The sequence below is a fragment of the Melopsittacus undulatus genome, chromosome Z, assembly GCF_012275295.1.
Source record: "Melopsittacus undulatus isolate bMelUnd1 chromosome Z, bMelUnd1.mat.Z, whole genome shotgun sequence".
Lineage (NCBI taxonomy): Eukaryota > Metazoa > Chordata > Aves > Psittaciformes > Psittaculidae > Melopsittacus > Melopsittacus undulatus.
This window is the reverse complement of record NC_047557.1, coordinates 66,745,248-66,769,785: the sequence shown is the minus strand read 5'-3', so window position 1 is coordinate 66,769,785 and position 24,538 is coordinate 66,745,248. Positions and strand designations below refer to the sequence as shown.

The window sequence follows — 24,538 nt, the reverse complement described above, 5'->3', positions numbered from 1 at the left end:
GTTCTGTGCCACCTTGTGAATCATTGATATGTCCTGTATCTACCTTATTTTCTAGAGTTTTAATGAGGTCTACACCTCCTGCACTTCAGCAGCCAAAGAAGTACAAGGACAAAGCCATTTTACACTCCAAACGAGCTTCAGAAGACAGGTCAGATCAATCATCAGTGAAGTCTACAGACAGCAGTAGCTATCCAAGCCCCTGTGCTAGTCCTTCTTCTCCAACCTCTGGAAAGGTAAGAGTTCTCATAAACAAATTACCCTACTTTTCAGAATTAATAGAACTTCAGAAACAAATTTGCTGGTATCTTTCAGCCGCTATCAGGTGTTATATTGATAAATAAAGAATCTTAGATTATCGTTTTTAACAGCTGCATAATACTTACATTTTTCTAGAACTTAAAATATAGACTAGATGTCCTTGTTATACTAGTTTATACAGTAATGATTTTACTCTTTGCAGACTGCTGAGGTAAAGCTGTCCAAACTAGTAAAGATCATGTTTGGTTTTTATTTTGAAACTTGATACAATACCAAGTGAAGGTGTATTATTATTTTTCTTTAATAAATTTATGTACAGTGCCTGCACTTTGAATTTTTTGGATTCTGTCTTCCTCTGTTTCTGGAGTTGCATACATTGATACCAGTTCTCTTTTAAGTTTTGTTTTATCTGCCGTATTATGGCTGCTTTCTTTTTTAATGATGGTTATTTTAGTAAAGCACATGTTTTTTAATTATGTTATTGGTATAACTCTCCCTGTGTACTTGAATAGTAAACTGCAGTAATATTGAAGAGATCACTAAGAGGAAACCCTATTGTTCATCTAGGCACAGACTCATTGAAGGATTTAATAATTCATCTAAGTCTTCAAGTTTTTAAATTCAGCCAGTATAAAAGGCAGAAAACTTATTTTTCCTGAAGGTGGAAATATGAGTAGTTTGCTTCAGGCTGCAGTCTGGAATGATTAATTTTGTGTCATCTGAAAGTGTATCAGACTTCAAAGAATGGTAATTGATCACTAGACTATTTAGGCCTGTTCTGCCAGTCTTGTTTGCTGCCCCTGATGAATAAATTATTATTTTGGAAAGTGCTGAAGGAATGTAAAATACATTTTAAAACCAGTTCAAACAATACCAGCTGATAGCTTCTGTGTTTCTTGTAGAATCTGGGTGAAAAGGGTAGGAATGCATTAAAGAGATTTCTATCTTTGTGTATTTAAAACTCTAGAACTAAAACCTAGTTGGGTTTTTTTGTTGTTGTTGTTTTTTTGTTTGTGTGGTGGTTGTTTGGGGTTTTTTTGTTTGATTAATTGGTTGGGTTTTAGGGATTTTTTTAGCTTCAATTTAATTTTATTTATTATTTCCAGGATCCCAAATCTCCTTCACCCAGACCAAATATGCCAGTCTGGTACTTTATAATGAAAAGTAGCAATGTGCAAAACATTGATATTTCTCAACAGAAGGGTATATGGTCTACTACACCAAGTAATGAACGAAAGTTAAATAGAGCTTTTTGGGAGAGCAGCATGGTTTACTTGATATTTTCTGTTCAAGGGTCTGGACACTTTCAGGTGAGTCCTTAGTTAATACTAAATATTAGCTTTGGCTAATGGTTTAGGAGAGTGCACCAAATAACTGTGTGTAGTATGGAGGTTTTTGCTTATGACTTCTGACCTCTAAGAAGTAAAGATTAGCAAGCAAAAGTAACTGGTTGCTGATAAACAAGTACTTCATTCTTCCCTGAAATACACACTTTTTAGCTAAGTGAGTTTGTCACTCAAAGGCTAAGAATTGATTGCTTCTGAGCATCTTGAGTCAGAATAATGTTTAGACCCTACATTAATTCTTTAAAAAAACAAAACAAAAAAATCCAAACAAAACAGGGATTGCTACTCTTTTCTGTGCTTGCCAAAGTAAACATTGTAACAAGCAGATACAGTCAAGTCAAAGCTTTCTAAAGCCAGTCATTTAATAAATACATAAAAGTGTTTATTAAAAATGTCACTAAGATCTGCTCTGGCTGAAGTGTAGTTTCTAAGTCAGGAGCTGGAAGGTCATGGCCATGATTCTTCCAGAGCTGTTTCTTTACTTCAAGTTTAGCAAAGTGTTTGTCAACAGCTTGTTGACAAAGTTGTAGTCATTTGAAGTTAAAAGACTTGACCTGTAGTGAAGTAGTGCAAAGTTGCAGGTTGGCTGTATTTTGGAGTGGGCTAAACTCAATTGTTCCAGGAAAAAAGAAATTTCAACTTAGCTCTTTTTATATAAACTATTAATGAAAATCAGCTAAGCTTAAAATCTAATGAACTAGCCCAAATACAGCTACCTTGGAGCCACTACTGAAGGATTATGGCGAGATATATATATGATGATTTGCAATACTGGAAAGTAATTTTCAGCATGTCAGTTGTTACTGAAAATGGGCTATTGTATTGGTGCTCTAGATGAGAAATCTGGGAGAAAAAGGCATGCTGAAATCAGGAGCATAGGGACCGGTCTTGTTCAACATCTTTGTCAGTGACATGGACAGTGGGATTGAGTGCGCCACCAGCAAGTTTGCCAATGACACCCAGCTGTGTGATTTGGTTGATAACGCTGGAGGGAAGGAATGCCATCCAGAGGGACCTTGACACACTTGTGAGGTGGGCTGATGCCAGCCTTATGAAGTTTAACCATGCCAAGTGCAAGGTACTACATCTGGGTTGGAGCAACCTCAGGCACAGCTACAGGTTGGGCAAAAAGGAAATTCAGTGCAGCCCTGTGGAGAAGGACTTGGGGGTGTAAGTCAATGAGAAAATGAAGATGAGGCAGTTTCAGTGTGTGCTTGCAGCCCAGAAAGCCAACCGTATCCTGGGCTGCATCAAAAGAAGCGTGACCAGCAGGTTGAAGGAGATGATCCTGTCACTCTACTCTGCTCTCGTGAGACCTCACTTGGAGTATTGTGTGCAGTTCTAATGCCCTCAACATAAAAAGGACATGGAACTGTTGGAAGAAGTCCAGAGGAGGGCCATGAGGATGATGAGGGGACTGGAGCACCTTCTGTATGAAGATAGGCTGAGAAAGTTGGGGCTGTGCAGCCTGAAGAAGAGAAGGCTGCATGGAGACCTCATAGCAGCCTTCCAGTATTTGAAGTGAGGCTACAGGGTTGCTGGTGAGGTACTCTTCATTATGGACTGTAGTGATAGGACAAGGGGTAACAGGTTGGAACTTAAACAGCAGAGGTTTAGATTGGATCTAAGGATGAAGTTCTTTACTGTGAGGGTGGTGAGGTGCTGGAATGGGTTGCCCAGGGAGGTTGTGAATGCTCCATCACTGTCAGTGTTCAAGGCCAGGTTGGATGAAGCCTTGGGTGATATGGTTTAGTGTGAGGTGTCCTTGCCCATGGCAGGGGGGTTGGAACTAGATGATCTTAAGGTCCTTTCCAACCCTAACTATTCTATGATTCTATGTTGCCTTAGCCTTCCAGTTTTGACAATGCAGTGGACATTCATGGGATTAACAGTATGAATATTCTCTTGTACCAAGTGTCTCTTTCCACCTTTATTTTTCCCCTGTTCCTTTTATTAATTTCCATTTAAGTCTGGCTTGAGCTGTGTAGGACTGCATTTGCTACAACAGAAACATGTGCTGCTAACTTATGTAGTGCACTGTCTCTCTTGGACTCTTAAGTCGTAACTGGCGTAAATTTTCATGAATAGCTGATAAGTTTGGTGTGGTGGTTTGATTTGTTTGTGGTAGTATGAGTTTTTCCTCCCTCTTTGTTGAAGTAAGGAAATAAAAAAGCAACTTTGACTTGTTTCCTTGAAAAACAGCTATGCTCTCATAATTCCGTGTGAAATTTTGTTATCATAGAGGGAACATGGGAAAGAAGGAATGGATTTCTGAAAAAAAATATCTACAACTAACAAGGAATAGCTAATGAACTATTATGTAGTAGAACATTCATCGTATTCCTTAGGATTCAGATAATTTTGCAACACCTTTTCCACTTCTGTCACAAAGCTAAAAAAATCTTTGAGTGATAATTGTGAGAGATGAATTGAGAGACATTCTGTAGTGAAACCGTGGAAGGCATATTTGAAGTGGGAAATCATACACAACTTTCTAGGTATAGGCACTTCAAAAGATCCAGCTTAATGGGGGAGAGTACTTTGAAACTAATTTGAAAGTTTTATATATAGTCAAGTAATTTAATTCCAATGTAAGCAGAAAAGGCTGTAATTGTGTCTTTCCTTTTATATTTCAATTTTTGCTCCAGGGTTTTGCTAGAATGGCATCAGAGATAGGGTGTGAGAAAAGTCAAGACTGGGGATCTGCTGGTTTTGGAGGTGTATTTAAGGTGGAGTGGATCCGAAAAGAAAGCATTCCTTTTCAGTTTGCACACCATTTGCTCAACCCTTGGAATGACAATAAGAAAGTACAAATAAGCAGGGATGGCCAGGTAATGTTCTCTTCTAAAGTCTTCTTTACTTGGTGCATTGTTTGTTAGCTTGTTTAGCCTTGACATTTGTCTCAACTCTACTTACATATCTATTAATCTGAATCACAGTTCCTTGATGCACATTGTGATTCTACTAATGTGTTATTGTGGAAGTAATGGAATCAAAGCAGTTTTTTTGCTAAATATGTATTAAAAAAACCCAAAACAAAACAAAAAACAACCCCTGGATACTTCCAGAGATAAAAGGTTGGTGGTTTGGGGTTTTTTTTGGTTGTTTGTTGGGGTTTTTATTTGTTTTATTTTTTAATTTTGGTTGTAGAGGTTTGTTCCTTGTTTGATTCAGACTTGTTCTCTGAGGTAGTCTGTCACACCTGAGTAACTGTCCATCATTATAGCTTTGAATTTTCTGTAAAGCCTGAAAAGAATCTTGAGGTTTGAGGCAGAATAAAGCTTAGGACAGTTCTCCAATGTGTTAAAGCTAAATGCAACTGCAAAAAGCTGGAAGAGAATTGGCACAAGAGTTCTCCGGCAGTTTCTGCGTTTTCCCCAGTCCACTCCCAAAATATCTTTACAGATTCTAGAGCTATACTTCCTAATAGTCTTCTTGCTACTTCTCCAGAATCTCTCCAGTTGTAGGAATGAGGAAGGGAAGGTAGTATGTAATAGGGTTAACAGTGCTTCTGTTGTAAGTGGTTCTTAAGACCTGAAGAGTCTTGATCTGAAAAACAGTCTGTTAATAGGTATGATTCATTCAAGAGCCATTGTATAGTGGCAGGTGACCTGCCTTTCCACATTCTATACCACACCTGATGGAATTAAGAGATATGGAGAACAATGATCTTTAGTTAATAAGTGACTTGTGGAAAATTCAAAGCATATGGTGCATTGTATATGGTGGTGGTGTGTTCACTTTGAATTCTATTCTTAAGAACTAACATCTTGCTGTGAATAATAAAATTCAAACAACCTGAATGCCATGGTATCCTACGAAAGTTCTTGTCTTGTCTTTAAGCCCTAGTAAAAAACCTTTTTCTATGCAGAAGTTCTAATCTATGTTTCGATAGCAAAATGAAGGAGCTCTTTCAGAAAGACAGAGCAATCACCAGGAACTTAATCTAACAATTTTGTTACAGTGTCTGTATGTTCAATAGTAGCAGTGCAGATAACTTCTGTAATTTCTTGCTTATTTGTAGGAACTGGAACCACAAGTTGGAGAGCAGTTGCTACAGCTTTGGGACAGTATTCCTTTGACAGGAAAAAACTCTACTGACTGAGCATGTCAAGTAATGTGATAGAGGTAGTTATTTTATGTATTACTTGCTGGTTTTATAATATATGCAATGTATCTTTGCAGTACTGTCTATCCTTTGTAGTATGTGGATAAATAGGTACACTTAGTACTAAGTATTATCTATTTATTTATTTATTTTATTTTATTTTAGCTGTCATGGTTGAAACATCAGAAATAACTACTAGAACCAGTAGCATGCCTGCAATATGAAGATAAGAAAGAAGGTGGCGCAACAAGCTCCAGAAGTTGTTAGTCATGCTGTGAGGCTAGTAGAGGAAAAATAAGGGGAATTATGTTGGTTTCAGTATTTCCTTGTCTTAACAAATGTCCTGATGTTATTCACCAGCCTGGTTTTGACTGAATTAGTTTTTTATAGTAGCATGCAATTGATATTTAAAAACACGTTTAAATTCCAAACTGAGTTTGAAACAGTGGACCACATCCAAGTTGTTTGTGGGTTTAAAATAGCACAGCAAATAGTTTAAATATACAGTTTACATTTAAAGGTTTCTCAACACAATAAAATCTATGAGAAAAAAACAGTGTAATTTGAATTAATCAATCTTGCCATTTTCTTAAATAAATTGAGAATACATGTCTCCAAATATATTGGAAGATTCTGTAAGTATTGGTTGAACTTCTGTATGCACAGTGTGAGAGAGCAGGATGTATTCATACAAACAACTGGGTAGCAGGAGAATGTTAAATTTTCATTTAAGTACATAAATGAAAGGAACATGATACCTCTGATTCGTCCAGCAGTGTTTCCATTTTTAGGTATTTTTCACCTTTTAAAGGTAGTCATACTTTGGCAAGGTGGAAAACAGTCTTTTGGAGGCCTCCTGCCAAAAGGTAGTCTTAATAGTTCATGAACTTGTAGTACAGCTTTATTCATCTTTCAATGTAGTCTTTGTGCTTTATTTCTTTACTTCTTCTTTCAATTTATTTCTTCTTTTATATTTCAGTAATTTTGAATTATTTGCTTCTTAGCCATTAATATATTGTACTGAGGCCAGTAAAATTCGTTCTGCTTGTCATCAGCACTGTTTTTAGTCATTATTAGATTAAACTAAAAGCTTTTTCTGCTTCTGAGCCCACAGTCTCACTTTTTAATGAGTGAAATATTCACTTATTAACCGTATATTCACACCAGCAATATTCACACAGTTCAGAGTACCCTGTGCATTAGTTCTGTCATCCTGTATAGTGACTTCTGTACATAAACAGTCAGTTTCACCTTTGCGAGACTAGTTGGGTCCTTGAAGGTGAGTATTGCCTAGTGCAGTATTTCTGAAGATGGTGCATACAACAGAGCTGTGAGGCTTGTATTGCATTATACAATACTTCCAATCTCCTGCCCTCAGAGTAATGTTGGGTTGTATTGACTTGTACAGGATTCCCAGACCCCATGCATACTAAGAACAGAGCTGGCACAGAGGGGTGTAATGTTTTGCTAAAAAGTCCAAGCTGTGCTTCTGCAGCTTGGTGGTAAAAAAAGACAGTCCAGCCAAGGAATATGCATTCCCCAAGTTTGTTGGCTGGTCCTGGTCAGTTGTCTGGAGAAGAGGTCATACTCTGCTGCCTACGTGACAACCATGCTCATGTAAGTCTTTGCAAGCCCAGATACTAGGTCTAGCCCAGTCTTGGTTAATTACTTGACTTGCTGTTTTAGGACCCAGATAATTGTACTGCTGTATGTTTGCCTGTACTGTTATTTAGACATAAAATGTTTATCCTGAAGCTGTTGATCTGGTGCCTATTACTATCTAGCCCTTACCCTCTGATGTAAGAGGAGGTATATGGTACATTGCAGCATGAGCAAGCCTGACCCTATAATGAGTGCCTTAATTGGTTATTTTAGGATCTTGCCCAGCCTGCAGGGTCAGATTCTACTTTGAGAGTAAGCCAGAGAGACAAATGTAAAGGGAGCATTACCCTGCTTATATCTATTAGTTCATTTCCTTATTGATACTGAGCAGCATTTGAAAGCAGCTCAGGCTGGCTATCTGTGGAAAGAACTGGACAACATCCAACAGGACACTAGAGCTGTAGTAAAGGAGAAAACTCTAGCATCTGCCTGTGCTAAAGTCTGTTGGGCTAATGTGGAGAAACTGGAGCAATGGGTGTTCCCCCATGTAGCAGTATTTGTCTGGGAAATACTTTGCCATCATCTGGAAGCTGTGGAAAAGGGAACTTCCTTATATAGAGACCCAGAAGACTAGGATGATACTTGGTCTGATTTGGATTCAGACAATTCTGTCTCAGAGTGCTCCCCTTCTAAAATCTGAATAATCTGATTGGTTGTTAAAACAGAGCATGATCCTACTTGAGGTATGACAGGTGCTTTTGCATGCTCTTTCACGAGGACAGACCTACCCAAATTAAGCTGGTGCTATCACAAATCTATTATTGCGGGTTATTTAACACAACTTGCAGATACGTCACATGATAGGGGTACATGAGTTTCAGAAAGCATGGAGACTCACTTTGGAGTCTGGGATCCAACTATAGCTTCCAGCAGAAAGTGTAGACACTGTTTTCCAGGCAGCTCTAGCATGTATTCAGAGAACCACTTCGAGATGACTAGGCTAGTCCCTGTGTGTCACTAGGCTGATTATCAGTCTTGCTTTAACAGCAGCCCCTGTGGCAGAGGAAGACCTGTGTGGACATTGTCCCATATGGCCCACTGATTCCCACTAATCAAAAAAAGTCCTGATCCACTCAGAGGCCATTTACAGCCAATAGGTACTGGCTTCACAGGCACAGCACCCACCTGCAAGTGATCCCAGCTCTTGCTACCTTTTGGTAGTTTCTAGGAACTAAAGAAAGTTTGTTAAATATATATTTTTGTTAAGTACTTTGTTAAATACTTAGTAGGCTAAAATTTCTTATTTGTTGCAACTATTTCTTTCAATATTTGCCTTTTTTGTTTAGTTGATTGGTTTTGGGTAGTTTGTGGGGTTTTTTTGTTTTGGTTTTGTTTTGTTTTTTCATTTTTTTGCTACTATTGAACTGGTATAATTTCCACTCCATCATCCCAGTGATGGTGGGTTAAATTTCTACTCTAGAATTTTTTTCAGCTTCCATTTTAAATAGTTGATCCTGACTGTTGTCAAAATTAAATCATAGCTAATACATGATAGACCTAACCTGTAGGTTGTGGTTGGATCAGTTTGTAGTTACTTCTAGGTGCTTTATCTTTAAAGTGAATTAGAGTGGTTTCTGCAGCTACTTTCCTCCGCCCCCCCTGGTCCCCCCCAGATATGGAGCTAAAGTGATCATTTCAAAACAGCCATATTCTAAATGTGTTCTGTCACAGCTTTTACTATCTGAATAATATTAGCAGTTTGACTGCTTTGCTCCAGATCTTTTTACTCACAGTGTTTTCTTCCCTGTAGATTATGCTAAACTGTGTTCAGCCATCATTGTGGCTGTCTTTGTTGCATCTTCTAGCAGGTACCACAGTGCAGAAAGCAAGTGTTGCTGCTCTGGATTAAAAGTTTCACTTTTTGTTTCATGTAAGTGACATCCGTCCAAATTCTGCCAAAAGAATTGCAAGTATAAGTTGGGATTTAAAGACAAATCAGTTGTCCGGGAAGCAGACAAAATTTAGCTCAAAATATTATCAGTAGACTAATGGAAGTCCTAGTCATTGTCAGCCAGTGAGATATCTACAGAGAGAAGATAGCCTTTGTTTCACAGGCCTAGTTTCTGAATAATCATTGACAATTTTGTCAAAACATGATGAAGAGCCACAGCTGCTCTTGAGCAGCAGTTCCTATCACAATAGTGGTATCACGCTTCTCCCCAGGAGAAGAAACCTTGATAAGTCATGGTGATAAAGAGAGTTACACTGGAGATGAAGTGTTTATTCAGTCACGTAGAACTAAAACTTTGCAACCTCTGTATTGCTTTGATTACTCCTTCTTGCACAGAGAGACTGCTTACAATATTCATCCTCAGGAGACAAAGGAGGTCATGAGTGCGCACCAGAAGCTGTCCTGGCTTCCACTGACTCTGTTTGAGACCCCTCCATCATAAACAGTCAATCCCCACTCTTCTAATTTTCTGACCAACAGTTTTTGAACCACTTAATGTTTCACAAATGCCTACAGGCTGATGGAAAAGTTTGCTTTCTCTTTGTATTATGCATGTTGCTTTTCATACCTTAGAATACATCCGTAAGTAAATAAGAAAGGCTTAAAAGGGGGAAATGCTAAGAGAGTGAATCTCTTTTCCTAATAACTTCCAATAAAGTCTTCTACTGGGATGTTCTCCAGCCTACAAAAGCTTTCAGTGTAGAGTGTCATTAAAAAGAGAAGCCTCATAACTGTCCAAGCATTTACTTTATAGACCATATCCAGAAAATGTTGCAGCTTTCCCAGAGAAAACATTAATCAGGAGCAGCACTTTTCCATTATAGCATACTAACTAGCAGTAGCTTCTTTAAACAGACCCACAGCAAGCTTTCCTCCTGTTCCACAGGAGGTCCAATAATTTTCAGAAGGCATTGACCAGCACAAGTAGGACAAAATTGGGCTGGGTTTTCAGCCAAACATTTGTGGCAAAAATCTTATCCACTAAAATACTTAGTTGTCTCAAATTGCATCAGATTAGTCAGCTTTGAGGCAACAAAAATGCAAAGCCATGATTGATTAAAATTATTTCTGAAATGTATTTCTATATTACTTTTAAAATGCAACATTTCAAGAGGCAGAAATATTTTTTCTCTCAAGCTTTTGAAACTTTCAGGATATCAAAAATCATACATGACTTGTGAACACCTTGTGTATATAAACTATAGTGAACTAATGAACTCAGGATTCCTATCTAGTCAAATACCTACAAAACATATACTATTAAAAACAAAAACCAAACCAACTTTGAAAGAGCCATTTTGTTTAGGGGACGGAAATCTAATCTTAAAATCTCCTGAGTTCTTGCCTTAAATTATAGGATGTATCTTTCTGCAGACATAGGTATATCTGAATTGAGGTTACATTAATCTGAAGTGGCTTAAGATCTAGATTCAGCTCCATGTTTTTCAGCTTATACCCCATTTACTTTTGTGGATGATAAGTTCTTAAAACAAGCGTCTATGTTATGTCTGCCATCCCAAATTCAAGAACAGATCAATCTTTAAGCAATAGAACATCATCAGTGGCTTTCTCAAAAAAAACCTTAGATTTAATTTAAGGAATCACTCTATGTATATTTACTCTTTCAAAATCAGGGAAAAGCTGAGACATCAGCAGATTTGCTGTGAATCAACTTTGTTCACTTAGCACAGACACCTAAAATTGCTAGAGCCTTAGTTGGTAGCAACCCTATGTAAAGGAAAGTCTCAAAGCCAATGCAAGTCGGAAGATAAAGGAGATGCATCCTGATAAAGGAGTTACAACCAGAATTATAAGAAGGAACTTAGAACCTGCTTCAAGACAAGGAAAGAACCCAATGATGAATAAGGAAACCCCAGACCGAAATTAATAATTGTACCAATGATGACTCACAGCTTGTGATGGTTAATTGCATAGATTGGAAATGCTATAAAATCCTGGGAATTTCAAAGAATCTGATGTCTAAGACTCTGGCTTTGGGAAACCTAGAGCAATGAGTTTTTGTTAACAAGACCAAGAATTTTCAGAAAAGGTCTATTTACATAACATCCCTACTGAAAAAGAAATTTTGTTTCATCTGCTGTAAAAGCTAGTTTCCATTCATTCCATGAATGCTTAGATCTATGTAGTACTGGATACCCACTCTGAGAATGACAAAGCCACTTCCACAGAGGTGATGTGTTATCCAAGTCAGTTTACTGTGTGGCTTTCTGTCCAGACAAGAAATATGCCAACTATTTGGGGTGAAATTCAATGTTATTACAGAATTGTTGCTTGTAAGGACTCAAATATGTGAAAGGTTTCAAAGTTATAAAATACTTTGTGTGTGTGTGTTCACACAGTTAAAGTGTATGATAATTGCTGATATAACATTGGTTGCTGCAGTTACAGCTAGAAGTTTTTCACGCATAAATTAACCATAATTTAAAGCATATTTAGAGACATACATTTTGGCAAAGAAGCCATTTAGAGAGTATGACTGTGAATAAGGGTTTTTTTCCTTTCTCTTGGGGTCCATTATACATAGCTTATAAGCTTACTACAACTGATATGGAGTATCTCATCACCCTGCTGGAAAAGCTTTTCATCCTGAATCATCTGAGGTGGCTGGGATCTACCAGCAAGGCCATTGATACTCCATGCAGGCTTCTCTCATATACCTGTTAGATCCAAGTAGCCTTTTTTTCTCCCTCCAGTAGCTCTTTCACTGTACTAGTGAGGCTCTCCTTACTCCTGGGCTCTAAACCACAGTCTAATAAGCCACTCAGGAGGTTATCGAGCAATCACTCACCTGTCCGTTGCCCAAAAACACTCCTGGACCCCCAATATATTTGCTAACATAAAAAGCATTTTCTTTTGGGTAAGATGAAGCTCATATTGATGTCTTCATTGGCTTTATCTAACATCTCTTCATGCAAAGACACAATTTCCAGAAAACTGGAATTACCCAGGTTATTGCTTCTTTTAAAGCACCGTTCTTGTCTTCAAATCTTTCACCCTTTCATACACTTTCCTCTTTTTTCACATTTACCTACAGACCCATAAAGTAGTAGAAACACCTACTTATTTTTCAATTGTAAAGGAAGTAGTCATTGTCTTAACCCTCCAAACACTAGATTTGCATTTTGTTAACTCTCAAAACACTAGATAGCACAAGGCAAAAAGATCCACAGAAATTCTGGCAGAATAGCCTACAGCAAGTATGAGGAAAAAAAAGTTTTCCTCTTTGCCACAGAGCACAACTGAGAGCTAAGCATTACTGTTGTTGATGGCTGTGCAGGATGCCCAGGGCAGGCTACATAAATTTTGCCAATACACTTGCCCAACCTGCTACTACAGTAGCAGTGACTCTCTTAACTCATGAACCCATAAGTTTTTGTAAATATGTGAACTAATAAGGATTTGTCACTCAAAATACAGTTTCTACAGGTTTTGTGTATTCTAGCTAATTATGCTTCCTGTTCTTGTACTACCAACACTAGAAATTTAAAAGCAAAGACTGTCATGTAACAGTCTACAGGTCTGCATTTGTAACAGAATAAAGTGCAATTGATTATAAGCTAGTTTTACCTAAAAATCTTACAATATTTTCCAGCAACATCTGTAACAGGGCAGTGGCTCATGATATGTTTCACCGATAGATTTGTAGAGTGAAAAAAATAAACTGTCTTTAAGATTAGAGTGATGAAGTTTCAACTGTCCATTGGGTTTGAAAAATTTCTTATGGTGTGTGATAAATCTCAAAGCATATGCCAATGTGTAGAATTTGACCCGAACCTGTTTCCTTTCTAGTACACATTTTTAATGATATTTTAGATAATGTAAAGTTGTATTACCGATGGTCTTTTCAAATCAAGAATGAACTATTAAACACAATGCTTTGCAGTATCAAAAAGCTTTATTAAAAAAAAAAAAAAAACAGAAACAGAACCCTATTTACTGTAGGCTCAATTTCAGCCACGATATCGTTCACGTTAATAATGAACACCACAACGAGTGTATGAGCTACAGATGACATTTTCACCAACAGTGATGTGAGCTGAAATAAATCTTGCAGAAGCCAAAGTAATTGGAATTGGTTCAGCTTAACTAATTTTGTACTCCTGCTTTTTGCATTACTTTATTTACAGTTAGTAATGAAGAACTCTGTCTTGCAACTTGGCAAGAGTAACAGTTCAGTAGCTGTTGCTTTCAGCAGTCCTAAAACTATACTAAAAGAAGTGTCATCACTGTAGGAGAGTTACTGTGCTCTATCCACAGCTTTTATGCGAAAGAGGGATCTACCTTTTATTCTAGGACAGGTTTGACAAACTGGACTGGCTTGATAAGAAGTCAGTCTAGGAAGGAGATAGAAAAGGGCCCTGACAGCTTTCAAGCAGGCTGTGAATCTTCCAAGAGAATCATGAGCTGATGCTCTAGCTTATTTTCCTGGTTGCCTGTGCTGGTTGAATTAAAGTTATTAAAGTAACGTATATGCGGTGTAGATTTCATGTGTGAATTTCTCCAGATCTTCTGTTCTCAGAGGCACTGTGCAGATATGTTACAGAGAACTGTGTCCCATCTTGGACATTGGAGGGCTGCAGCAGGCATATTTATATTGCTCTTTATTCTGACGTTGAGGTACAGTTTGGCTCCTTTGTTCTGCTTTCATTCCTCTTTGAGAGGAAGAGGTCAAAGTAGTGAAAAACTGTGCCATGGCTTGTTTATCCAAGGGAGGTACACAAAGTCTGCTATTTTGTTTCCAAATACTCAAGTTTTAATACTGCAGAGTATGTGTTTTTGTCAGAATTGAGGCTTGTTGAGAAGGTACTAGTTCTCTCTTGAGAGTCAGGACAATTTGGACTGAAGTCAGAGATCACAGGCACCCTGTTTTAACAAACCTGGAAAAGGAAATATTGGTGGAAACGGGACCAAGGCAGCCTTTGCCTTCCTAGACATAGGGTCAGTAAGTGGTAGAGCTCACACAAACTGAGTTCTGTTTCAATCTTTGTTGCTCCACTAAGTAATGAATCAAACTAACAGCAGTTGCTATTAAGCTTTGGTAAATGTGGACACAAGTGTTATAGAAGAGTTATAGGAAGCATTCATGGACTGAAAGGTCACACCACTGTGCAAGACTGAAGAAAAGAAGGGTTAATAAGGTCGCTTTGTTATACCCCTATGAACACCATTACTGCAAGTTTTTAGGTGAGACGTTTCTTAACTCTAAACACATCAAAGCTAGTGAATTGTTTCTAATATGCGTGGTGAGACACCAGATGAGTAAGGGTGAAACTAGAAGAAGCATTCACCTCGCAGGAATATAAGCACTGGTATTAGGAGAATAGGACTCTGAAGATGCTTTAGCATGATGCTAGGTGGTGCAGTTGGTTAGCATATGGGCTCTTATTTCCTGGGACTGTTAGAAAAACCCTAGATTTATTAGCAGGTGCACATGAAATGGCCTCTCCTTAGGAAAATCAGTGGATTATGGTAAGGAATTTGTACAGCCTGTTACGTTATATATGATGTACTAATCCATGAGTTTTCTCTCCTCTAAAAAGGAAAAGGATAAGAGGTTCTATTGGCAGGTAGGTATTAAAAGGATATGTCTTAAAGTTGTTTAAATACCTATACCTTCCTCACCCCTACCCCCCATGGAAAAGACGAGACCGGGGAAATAAGGATTTGTTAGCTATTAAAGACTTTAAATTCTTAAGTTATTAAGGCTTTAAATTCTTGTGTAAACATCACTTCTGTGGAGCATTACTTACCTGCAAGAAATGGTGGACATGATGTTTTTTGTAAGTCAGCTCAGGAACGGTTCAGGATTCAACTTCTACGTCAGATGTGGCTTTTCTCTGTGTTCTTGTAAAACTTTATAAAAGTTTTTACTTCCTTGTACATTCCCAACCTCTTTGTGAGGTGTTTATCATCTGCATTGCTTGTCAGGAGCTTACTAGAGAATGCCTGGGGAAGTGCTTCTTACTGAAATGATTCAAGATTTGTCTATTAGTTCTTGGTGCCTCAGCATGTGGAAAATGTGACTCCTTGCCCAACTGAAGAGCAGATGCCAATAGGCTTCTCTGTAACACCCTGAGCACTGCTTCTTGCTATTTCAGTTGTAGAGTACTAGAGTACTAGAGTTTTCTAGAGCAATTTTGTTTTACTCTGCTTGAGCTGTACACTTCAGAGCCGTCTCTTAAGAGCTCAGGAGCAGGCAATGATAAAAGTCAAGCAAGTTGGACAGGAGGCGAGCTGGGATGAGCAGTGTTCTTCTCAAACTTAGAGGGAAAAAGAAAGTGTATGGATGTTGGAAGCAAAGGCAGGCCTGAGAGGACCAGAAATGCTGTTTGCACTAAAGGGAGAAAAACTGAGCAGCCAAAGCTTGATTAGCATTCAAACTGGCCAGCATTGTGAAGGGCAACAAAAAGTGCATTTATAAATATGTTAACAGCTAAAGGATGATCAAGAGATAGCTAGGTCTGTCACCTCACAAAGAGGGATGTAGACAAAGTAGGAACCTTCACACCTGTCTTTGACACCAGTGATGAGCCCAGGGAAACGTAGAGCCCTGTGACTGGGTGATAAACTCCCAGCCAACCCTGAAACTGTTTGAGACTTGCTGGATGGAACTGGCCAATGTTATCTCTGGAACTCTCTCCATTATTTTTCAATGGTCTTGAAAGTCTGGAGAGGTCCCAGTTGACTGGAACCTGGCGAATGTTGTCACAATTGAAAGGTAAGAAGGAAGACCCTGGTAATTACAGGCCTGTCAGTCTCACTGCAGGCACTGCAGGGCCTGTTGAAGTTATGGAGAATGTTATTCTGAAAAATGCTGAAAAACACTTGAGAGGCAACCATTGGCCACCATGGGCTCATGAGTGGGAAGTCCCACTTAAGCAACTTCCTTTCTTGACAAGGTCACCCAACTAAATGACCAAGGGATGTGGGGACCTTTTTGTTATTTTAGCAAAACGTTTGATATCATCTCTCACAGTATTCTTTTGGACAAAATGTCCACCGTACAGCTGGACAAGTGTGTTGTACAATGAGTGAGCAATTGGCTGATGAGTCAGGCTCAAAGGGTTGTACTAAATGGCTGATATTAGGCTGGTGTCCAGTCACCAGTGGGATTCTGCAGGGCTCAGTTTCAGGGCCAATGCTCTTTGATGTTTTTATATATTATTTGGATGTAGGAATCAAACGTACATCAAGTTCATTGATGATACTACACTAAGGTTGTGGCCCCCCTCGAGAGTAGAGAGAGCTTACAGAGGTGTCTGGGTAGACAAGAAAGCTAAGCAGTTACCAACTGTACAAAATTTAACAACAGCAAGTGCTGTATTCTTCCACTTGCGATGGGGTAATCCTGGCTATATGTACAAATTTGAGGACAAAAGGCTGGAGAGCAGCCCCACAGAAAGAGATCTTGAATTGATGGCAAGTTGAATATGAGTATGAATATGAAGATGAGTTTGACCCACAAACCAAATGGTGCAGTCATGCCTTGGGGTGCATCAAACATAGCATAGCAACCGATTGAGGGAGGTCATTTCCCCACTCTGCTCTGCACTGGTGTAGTTTTGGGTGCTTCAGTATAGGGACATTAAGTATGTCCAGAGGAGGGGAATGGAGATGGTGAAGGGCCTTGAGGGCAAGAATTAGGAGGAGCAGCTGAGGCCCCTTGGTTTGTTCAACCTGGAGAGGACAAGGCTGAGGGTGACCTCATGGCAGTCTACAGCTTCCTCAGGAAGAACAGCGGAGGGGAAGGTACTGATCTACTCTGTCTGGTGGCAGAGTTCAGGGAGTGTCTGGACAGTGCTCTTAGCTATATGGTTTAGTGTTAAGTAGTCCTGCTAGGAACAGGGGATTGAATTTGAGGATCCTTATGGATCCCTTCCAGCCTGGGAAAGATAAGATCAGTTCTGTGTTCACTGGAAGCATGTCTGCATTTCTGCTCTCAGTGACTGCTACAAATGGGCAGAAGAGAGACAAGATATTTCAGTAGTCTTCTATTTGCTTGAGACTTTGCAAGTGCTGACACTATTTGCAGTAATGTTAAAACAAGAAGTTAAAAAAAGTGCACAACTCGCAAGGCTATGGACCAAAGACATTTCTTTTTGGGCCTTAACTCTGGCACAGCAACATTAGAAAGTTAGGTTAGACCTAAAACAGGCTACTGTGGGAGCTGCTGTAGTCACTAAAGAAACTACCAGGGATATGAATGACTCACTGTATTAGAAAACAAAAAGAAAAAAGCTAAAGATTTAAGAGAAAATGGAACTTCAGACATCAAAGGAAAAAAAAAATGTTTACAAAACTACATGTTTTAATCTTGAATCCAGAACTGAACACTCATTTGCACCAATTACTGCTGTCTAAAATCCGTTCCCGTCTATGTTATTTCTTGGGATGAATTTATTGCTACTTTAACACTTCTTGTGGTTTAAGACCAGCTGGTAACCCAGAACCATGCAGCTGCTCATTCACTCTCAGCCCCTTCCCTCCCCCACTCCCAAAGGGATAGGGAAGAGAGGCGAAAAATGTAACTCTCACAGGTTGATATATGAACAGTCCAGTAACTAAGGTATAACACAAATCACTACTGCTACCACCAATAATAATAATGATAAGGGAAATAACAAGGGAAGAGAATACAAGCACTCACCACCTGCTGACCGATACCCAGGCAGAACCAAGCAGTGATCTAACCCTTCTGGGTAACTGCCCCAGTTACATCCCAGGCATGATGTGCTGTGGTATGGAATATCTCTTTGGTTAGTTTGTGTCAGGTGTTCTGTCTCTGCTTTCTCCTGGCTTTCCCTTCTCCCTGGCAGAGCATGAGACTCAGAAAGTCCTTGGTCAGAGTAAACATTACTGAGCAGCAACTAAAAACATCAGTGTCATCAGCGCTGTTCCCAGGCTGAAAGTCAAAACCATAGCACTGCACCAGCTACTAAGAAGGGAAAAAATGACTGCTACTGATGAACCCAAGACAACACTCCAGCTCTCTATTACTTTTCTGATTTTGGCTGGGATAGTTAATTTTCTTCCCAATAGCTGGCACAATGCTGTGTTTTGCATTAGTCTGACCATTATTATGCTGAAACCACAACAATATTTCAGTTGTTGCTCAGTAGCACTTTTCAGTCCCTCATGCTCTGCCAGTGAGGAGGAACACAAAAAGCAAGGAGGGAGCAGAGACAGGACAGCTGACCCATATGAGCCAAAGGGGTATTCCATACCACAGCATGTCATGCCAGTGTATAAATTGTGGGGAGTTACCCAGAAGGGATGGAATGCTGCTTAGATCAGGCTGGCATCGGTGGTGAGCAATTGTATTGCTCATCACCTGACTGTCTTGAATTTTATTCCTCTCAATAAAAATAAAGATTTGTATTTCTTTTCATTAGTATTATTGTCATTAGATTTTAATTCATTTCCATTATTAAACTGTTCTTATCTCAACCCACAGGTTTTACTTTTTCCGATTCTCCTCGTCCCAGCAGGATGCAGAGGGATAGAGGGAGCAGCTGCATGGTCCTTAGTTTGCCAGCTGGGATTAAAGCACAACACATAAAAATTAGTAAAAATAGTCTACAAGAACCCTACTTGGGCAATAATGAAGTTCTTGTTATATTATTACTTCTCTCTGCCGATCAAAGTGCAATTGTTTCAGAAATGGGCCTTCCCAAGAGGAGGCCATGCCCTGCAGGTTCTGCTCCAATCCACTGTCTAATTGAGACAGCAGATAGCTGGAATGTCAAAGACAGTTTTTAGCTTCACTTCAACCACTGCCTCTCAAAATGAGCTGTAGGAAAACTGTATCACTAGAAGTATCTTCTGTTGATTTTCTCTAACAGAGGTTTATGTGAGTTAGTTGTTGAGAATGCTGGAAACAAAAAGTGGAAAGTATCCTATTTCAGAGGAAGAAATTAACAAAAGAGCTCCCCAGTTCAAAACCAGTAAAAGATGCATCTACTTAGTAGAAAATGCCAATATAGCAGGCTAAAAAAAGAAGTTTTAATTGGATGTGTACAAAATATCTGTAGAAAAAGAAAAACAAATTAGCCAAGTTAGTGCCTGACCCCAAATACTAAATATGCAAATTTTTAATATAACTAAGAATGTAAAAGAGAAGATACTGTGTGGTTAATTTACTAAATAAAAATAAAAAACCTCAACTGAGCCCATTTTTTTTGCACATTGTATTGTATGAAATATTTCTGAACTTCATACGCAAAGGAAGATACAGGGGTTCTCCACTGCTCGTAATTACTTTGTTATTTTGGCTTACACATGAACTATATTTAATGTGAGCCACAGTAGGACAGCTAATAGTGTGCATTTTATGGAATTATTGGAAAGTTAGTTTGCCAGCTGTAGAATATGCCTATGGATTGTGAAAGCTCAGAAAGGTGCAGCCTTCCTCTGTTGCTGGAGTTCGGGTGTGGTTGTGTTCCCAAAGTAGTTTCTACTATTCAAACTTTTCTCTGTAGGTGAAGAAAACAATTACTTCATGATGAAGAAAAATGATAACTGAATGTTAGATTTCTGATTTACTCTCTTACCCAGCTGCCTCTGAATAAGGATTTCTCTCATCAAGTATAACCACAAAGTGACACCTGCAGAGCAGTAGTTAGGAAAAGCATAGGATGGAGGGTAACACCAGACCTGTTTCTGACTGGTATTTCAGAAGCCTTCTCATTCCCTGAATTGGGATGGAAGAGAAACAGCAGCTCACTGCAAGGAGAATGTTATCTTGGCATTAATTCTGAAAAAGACTTTGCTGTTACTATTTGTGCTAGTTTGTCTCCATCACTTCTTTATCTTTGCTAATTCATGATTTTTAACTTGATCTGACTGCAGGAATATGGTGAGAAGGATTTCTCTGTGAAGTAGGAACAAAAGGTGGTACTTTTCCCTATGATTTTGCTGAAATGCATCAGCTTTAATATTGAAATCAGAGAAATTAATTGGTATCCTTCAGACAAATATGCACATTATACACGCTAAACCAGGAGACTAAGCTTATGCTGGAAATGTAGTTTGGTTGTCAAAAATTAAGGTGCTAGTCCTGTTCCCTCTGACTGCCACTCACTCATTATGTGTGCTCAAGGTGGTTGTTTGTGTTCCTTAATATGTCATTGTAAGACTGCATGCAATGACCCCTTTCCCTTAGGAATTTATTTCTTATCTTTGTGAGTGTAGAAAGTGGAATGTGTCTTTTCGCAGGCCTGAAACTGGCTGACACTGAAGGAAGAAAAAACTTGTAGAGAGTTTTTAGCTTCTGAATGTTCCCATTGCACAATGCACTCTGTGCTTGGCATAAACTGCAGATATTGTGGGTTTGTGCCTTTCCCTGACCTTCAGCCTTTCTTTTTTTTTTTTTCTTTTTTTTTTTTTTGTCTTTGTACTGTCAAAGACAAAGGTGTATGAGAAATGTATAATGAAACACTAGATAATAGCTTTGTGTTGACCTGGCCTGAGGTGGCTTTGTGCTGAATTTTCCTGTGATGTGCTGGAGAGTTGTTTCAATGGTCTGTGGGGAAACTAGAATGTACCTATTTACTGCTTAAAGGAACTGTAAATGTTGAGATTTGGGTTGCATTTACTGATGGAGAGAAAGTATTGAGTGGAAGAGGTAGAAATAAATATTATCTGTGATTTTGGAGGCATTATCAGGAAGATCCCTATTACCTGTACTTGCCATAAGGTCAGATGAGCACAAGCACAGCATGAAGGTATGTTCCAGCTCCTTGCTGGAGAGGTGGGCAGTTTCACAGTTCCTTCTACTTTGCTGTGTTCAGTAGAATAGAATCATAGAATAGTTAGGATTGGAAAGGACCTTAAGATCGTCTAGTTCCAACCCCCCTGCCATGGGCAGGGACACCTCACACTAAACCATATCACCCAAGGCTTTATCCAAACTGGCCTTGAACATTGCCAGGGATGGAGCATTCACTACCTCCCTGGGCAACCCATTCCAGTACCTCACCACCCTAACAGTAAAGAATTTCTTCCTTAGATCCAATCTAAACCTCTGCTGTTTAAATTTCAACCCATTACCCCTTGTCCTATCACTGCAGTCCCTAATGAATAGTCCCTCCCTAGCATCCCTGTAGGCCCACTTCAGATACTGGAAGGCTGCTATGAGGTCTCCACGCAGCCTTCTCTTCTCCAGGCTGAACAGCCCCAACTTTCTCAGCCTGTCTTCATATGGGAGGTGCTCCAATCCCCTGAATAGATGCTTCTGTCTTTCCTTTTACTTACACATAGTCTGTGTCTCTTGCAGCTGGTGTAGTCTTCATACTGTGCAGGGGCTTCCTGTTTGGCTGGATTGCAAGTAATTAGTACCAAACACAGGTAGGGGTGAATCTGGCTGATGTGCTGCTTCTGGAGGTGTCAAAATCAGAGAAAGAAAACCCCAACAATCAGCTCCCTGATTTACTACCAAAGGACCCAGGTCCTAGGTCCTACACTTAACTGAAGAGTGGTGCTGACAATTCATAATCCTAGTCTATGTTCCTAATTAGCATGCTTCCTTTTCATCTTCTACAGCTCTTTTGCTCTTCTCACTTACTGCATCCTGCTTCAGTTAAATCCCAAACTCCTAGTACAAGTAGCTTAAATTACAATGCCTACCACAATGAACTGAGACTCTTACTGCTGTTTCAGATTGTAGCATGATATAGTTGTAATATTTGCATCTGCAGCTTGAGCTGCTTGGAGCTAGATTTCTGCTTGTGTATGCCATGACATGATCAAATACTCATACAAACAAGCAGGACTCCAATATGCTTTTAAATTAGAAGCATTTAAGTTGTTTGTCTGCAAGACAGGATGATACGATTTTTTTTTTCTCAAGGGCTGCTCAATAATACCAGAGTGGAGACCTGCCCTTCTGATGAATTTCTGACACTTTGGCACTGCATGAAAACTTTTTTAACTTTAAAGGGAATGGTGCCGTGTGCTTCTGTCCAGAAGCAGGATTTGTCTCCCTGAGGTTTTTTGAGCTTAAGTTCAGTCTGAAGTGCATAGCTGGCTGTGTTTCTTTTTAAAACTTGATGATGGTTATTTTGCTCTTGGGCTCTGCCGTTGTTTGGAAGGAAGGATACTACCAGGAGTCTTGAAGTTACTAACTTTGAGATCTACCTGTTAGCCTGTAATCGAGTGAAACAGATAAAAGGACTTTGCGCTTCCTTACCTGTGGGTTCCCAGATGCTCCTGCATGTCTGGGATGGCATAACCTGTAGCAATGGAATGAAGTTTGGAGACATTCAGCTATCCAGCGATAGTAGATAAAATGTAGGCTTAACAACCGACCTCTTAATACACAAAATACCCAGATATGTCCTCCATCAGGGACAGACTATCATATGTTTCAAGAAACGTTTGGGCTGATTGAATGGTGCTTCCTCAATTAGGAGGCTGCAGGCTACTCTGTGGCAGTGTGGGCAGTAACCAGCCTTAGTCACAGAAAGGCTCAGTGTAATGGAAAAAAATAAAAAAAAAAATTAAAAGGAAAAAAAATTCCTTTTACAGGAATTCCACCTTGAATAATCTCCCGTCGTACTTAGAAGAGCAGTAGACATCTTTACTTTGGAGGTGTGAGAATTAGAGATACACAAGAAAAACTATAAAGATTATGAAGGTAAACAAAATAATGCTGGAAGCTAATTTCAAAGTAATGAGGCTGTTGAATAAGATTTTTCTGGACAAGGCAGTTCAGGTTTCTTTTAGATTAATTTAGAATTGATTTTTAATAATTGATTTCAGAAACCTGACTTTAAATTTAAAGGGCAAGAGAAGCAAAAAAAAAAAACTAATTTACTGCACTAAATGAATTAGAACATAACTATACAATTTAGTTTTAGTGAATAAGGTCAGTACTTTGTACTACCTGTCTAATACGGCATCATCACAGGATAAGGCTGTGTCTAACTATCTTAGTGTTAAAATAAAACTACTATGTAACATGTTGCTGGACAACCTCTGCAATTTCCAAGCACTGTTTTGGGGGTGTGGGGGGGAGAGGAGAGGGAAATAGTATTTAGTGGGAGTGCATTTATTTGTAGTCTTAGAATCAAGTGTTACGCAGTCTTTTCAAGAATATCCCTGATGGGCCCTACCAGTGATGCGTGCTTATTAGACTTATGTGATTTCTTAACATTTCTTTTTGTAACTTTATAAGATGTACAGATTCTTTTTTTGTTGAGAGTCGTTAACATTGGCTACATAATTGTTATTAGCCATGCTTCTTAAATCTACAAAACTGAGTTACTGGTCTGCGTCAGATTCACTGTGGAAAGATAGTGCTCTTGCAAGCAATATATAAAAAGGTATTACGTTGAATTAATGTCATCTTTGAGAATTTAAGAATAAAGCTGGCTGTTATAACTTTGATCTGACTCTCTTTTAACTGGAGGCTATGGCCAAACAAATGGTGGTACATTCAGAAACTTTCTCAATAGAACACTTAAATTGCATCTCATTTCTTAGCCTGATTTCTTTCTTGTTAACTTCTGCTGCTATTATTTTTAAACAGAGATAGTTTGTGGAAAAAGAACTGCCAGAACTAACGTGGGAAGAAGTGTGGTGCTACGCCCAGATATTCCCATCAAAGCAGCAAACCTAACGGCTTCTAAGCTCAGCCTTTGCAAATTTATGGCAGGACTGTGCAATGTGATCAAGAACCCTATTTCAAAGAATCATAGAATCATTGGGGTTGCATACCATCTACTGCAACCCCTTCCCCCCCCCCCCCCCCCCCCCTCCAAGATCAGGCTACACAGGTGGGTTTTGAACGTCTCCAGTGAAGAGACCCCACAGTTTTCAAAGGTGACTGAGCCAGCTCCCAGGGCACTCTTCGGTGCATCCCATCAGGACCTGTAGATTTATGGCCTATCCCTTTGCCAGCTTCTCCGTAACTCAGCTGCTGCTTTGGTGTCCCTGAGTTCAGGAACTTCCTGTGCTGCTGAAACTGCCGCCTCACTGACTGAGTAATAGAGGAAGCATCAACTTTGCCATATCTGCCAGACAGTTGAAAAAATGCAGCAGTGAACCAAATACACAACTATGTTGTCCTGACAAGAAACACAGGGCACATAAAAAACACTTCTCTGGGATCTGGAGCCACTTTGCCTTTAGCAGTTATACTAGCTTCTTACCACACTGTGATTACAGAGGTGAACTGATCTAAAGCACTACAGG

General features: G+C 39.2%; 1 protein-coding gene across 1 annotated transcript in view; it reads left to right on the top strand.

Moving 5' to 3' along the window:
* YTHDC2 (YTH N6-methyladenosine RNA binding protein C2) overlaps nt 1-6,335 on the top strand; it is a 34,601-nt gene extending 28,266 nt beyond the window's left edge. Inside the window, exons 26-30 of the mRNA XM_005142073.3 lie at nt 56-233; nt 1,365-1,568; nt 4,253-4,435; nt 5,629-5,732; nt 5,878-6,335. Of these exons, the coding sequence (XP_005142130.1) occupies nt 56-233; nt 1,365-1,568; nt 4,253-4,435; nt 5,629-5,709 (646 nt within the window). The 3' untranslated portion in view covers nt 5,710-5,732; nt 5,878-6,335. The remainder of the gene's footprint in view (nt 1-55; nt 234-1,364; nt 1,569-4,252; nt 4,436-5,628; nt 5,733-5,877) is intronic.
* The last annotated feature ends 18,203 nt before the right edge of the window (nt 6,336-24,538 follow it).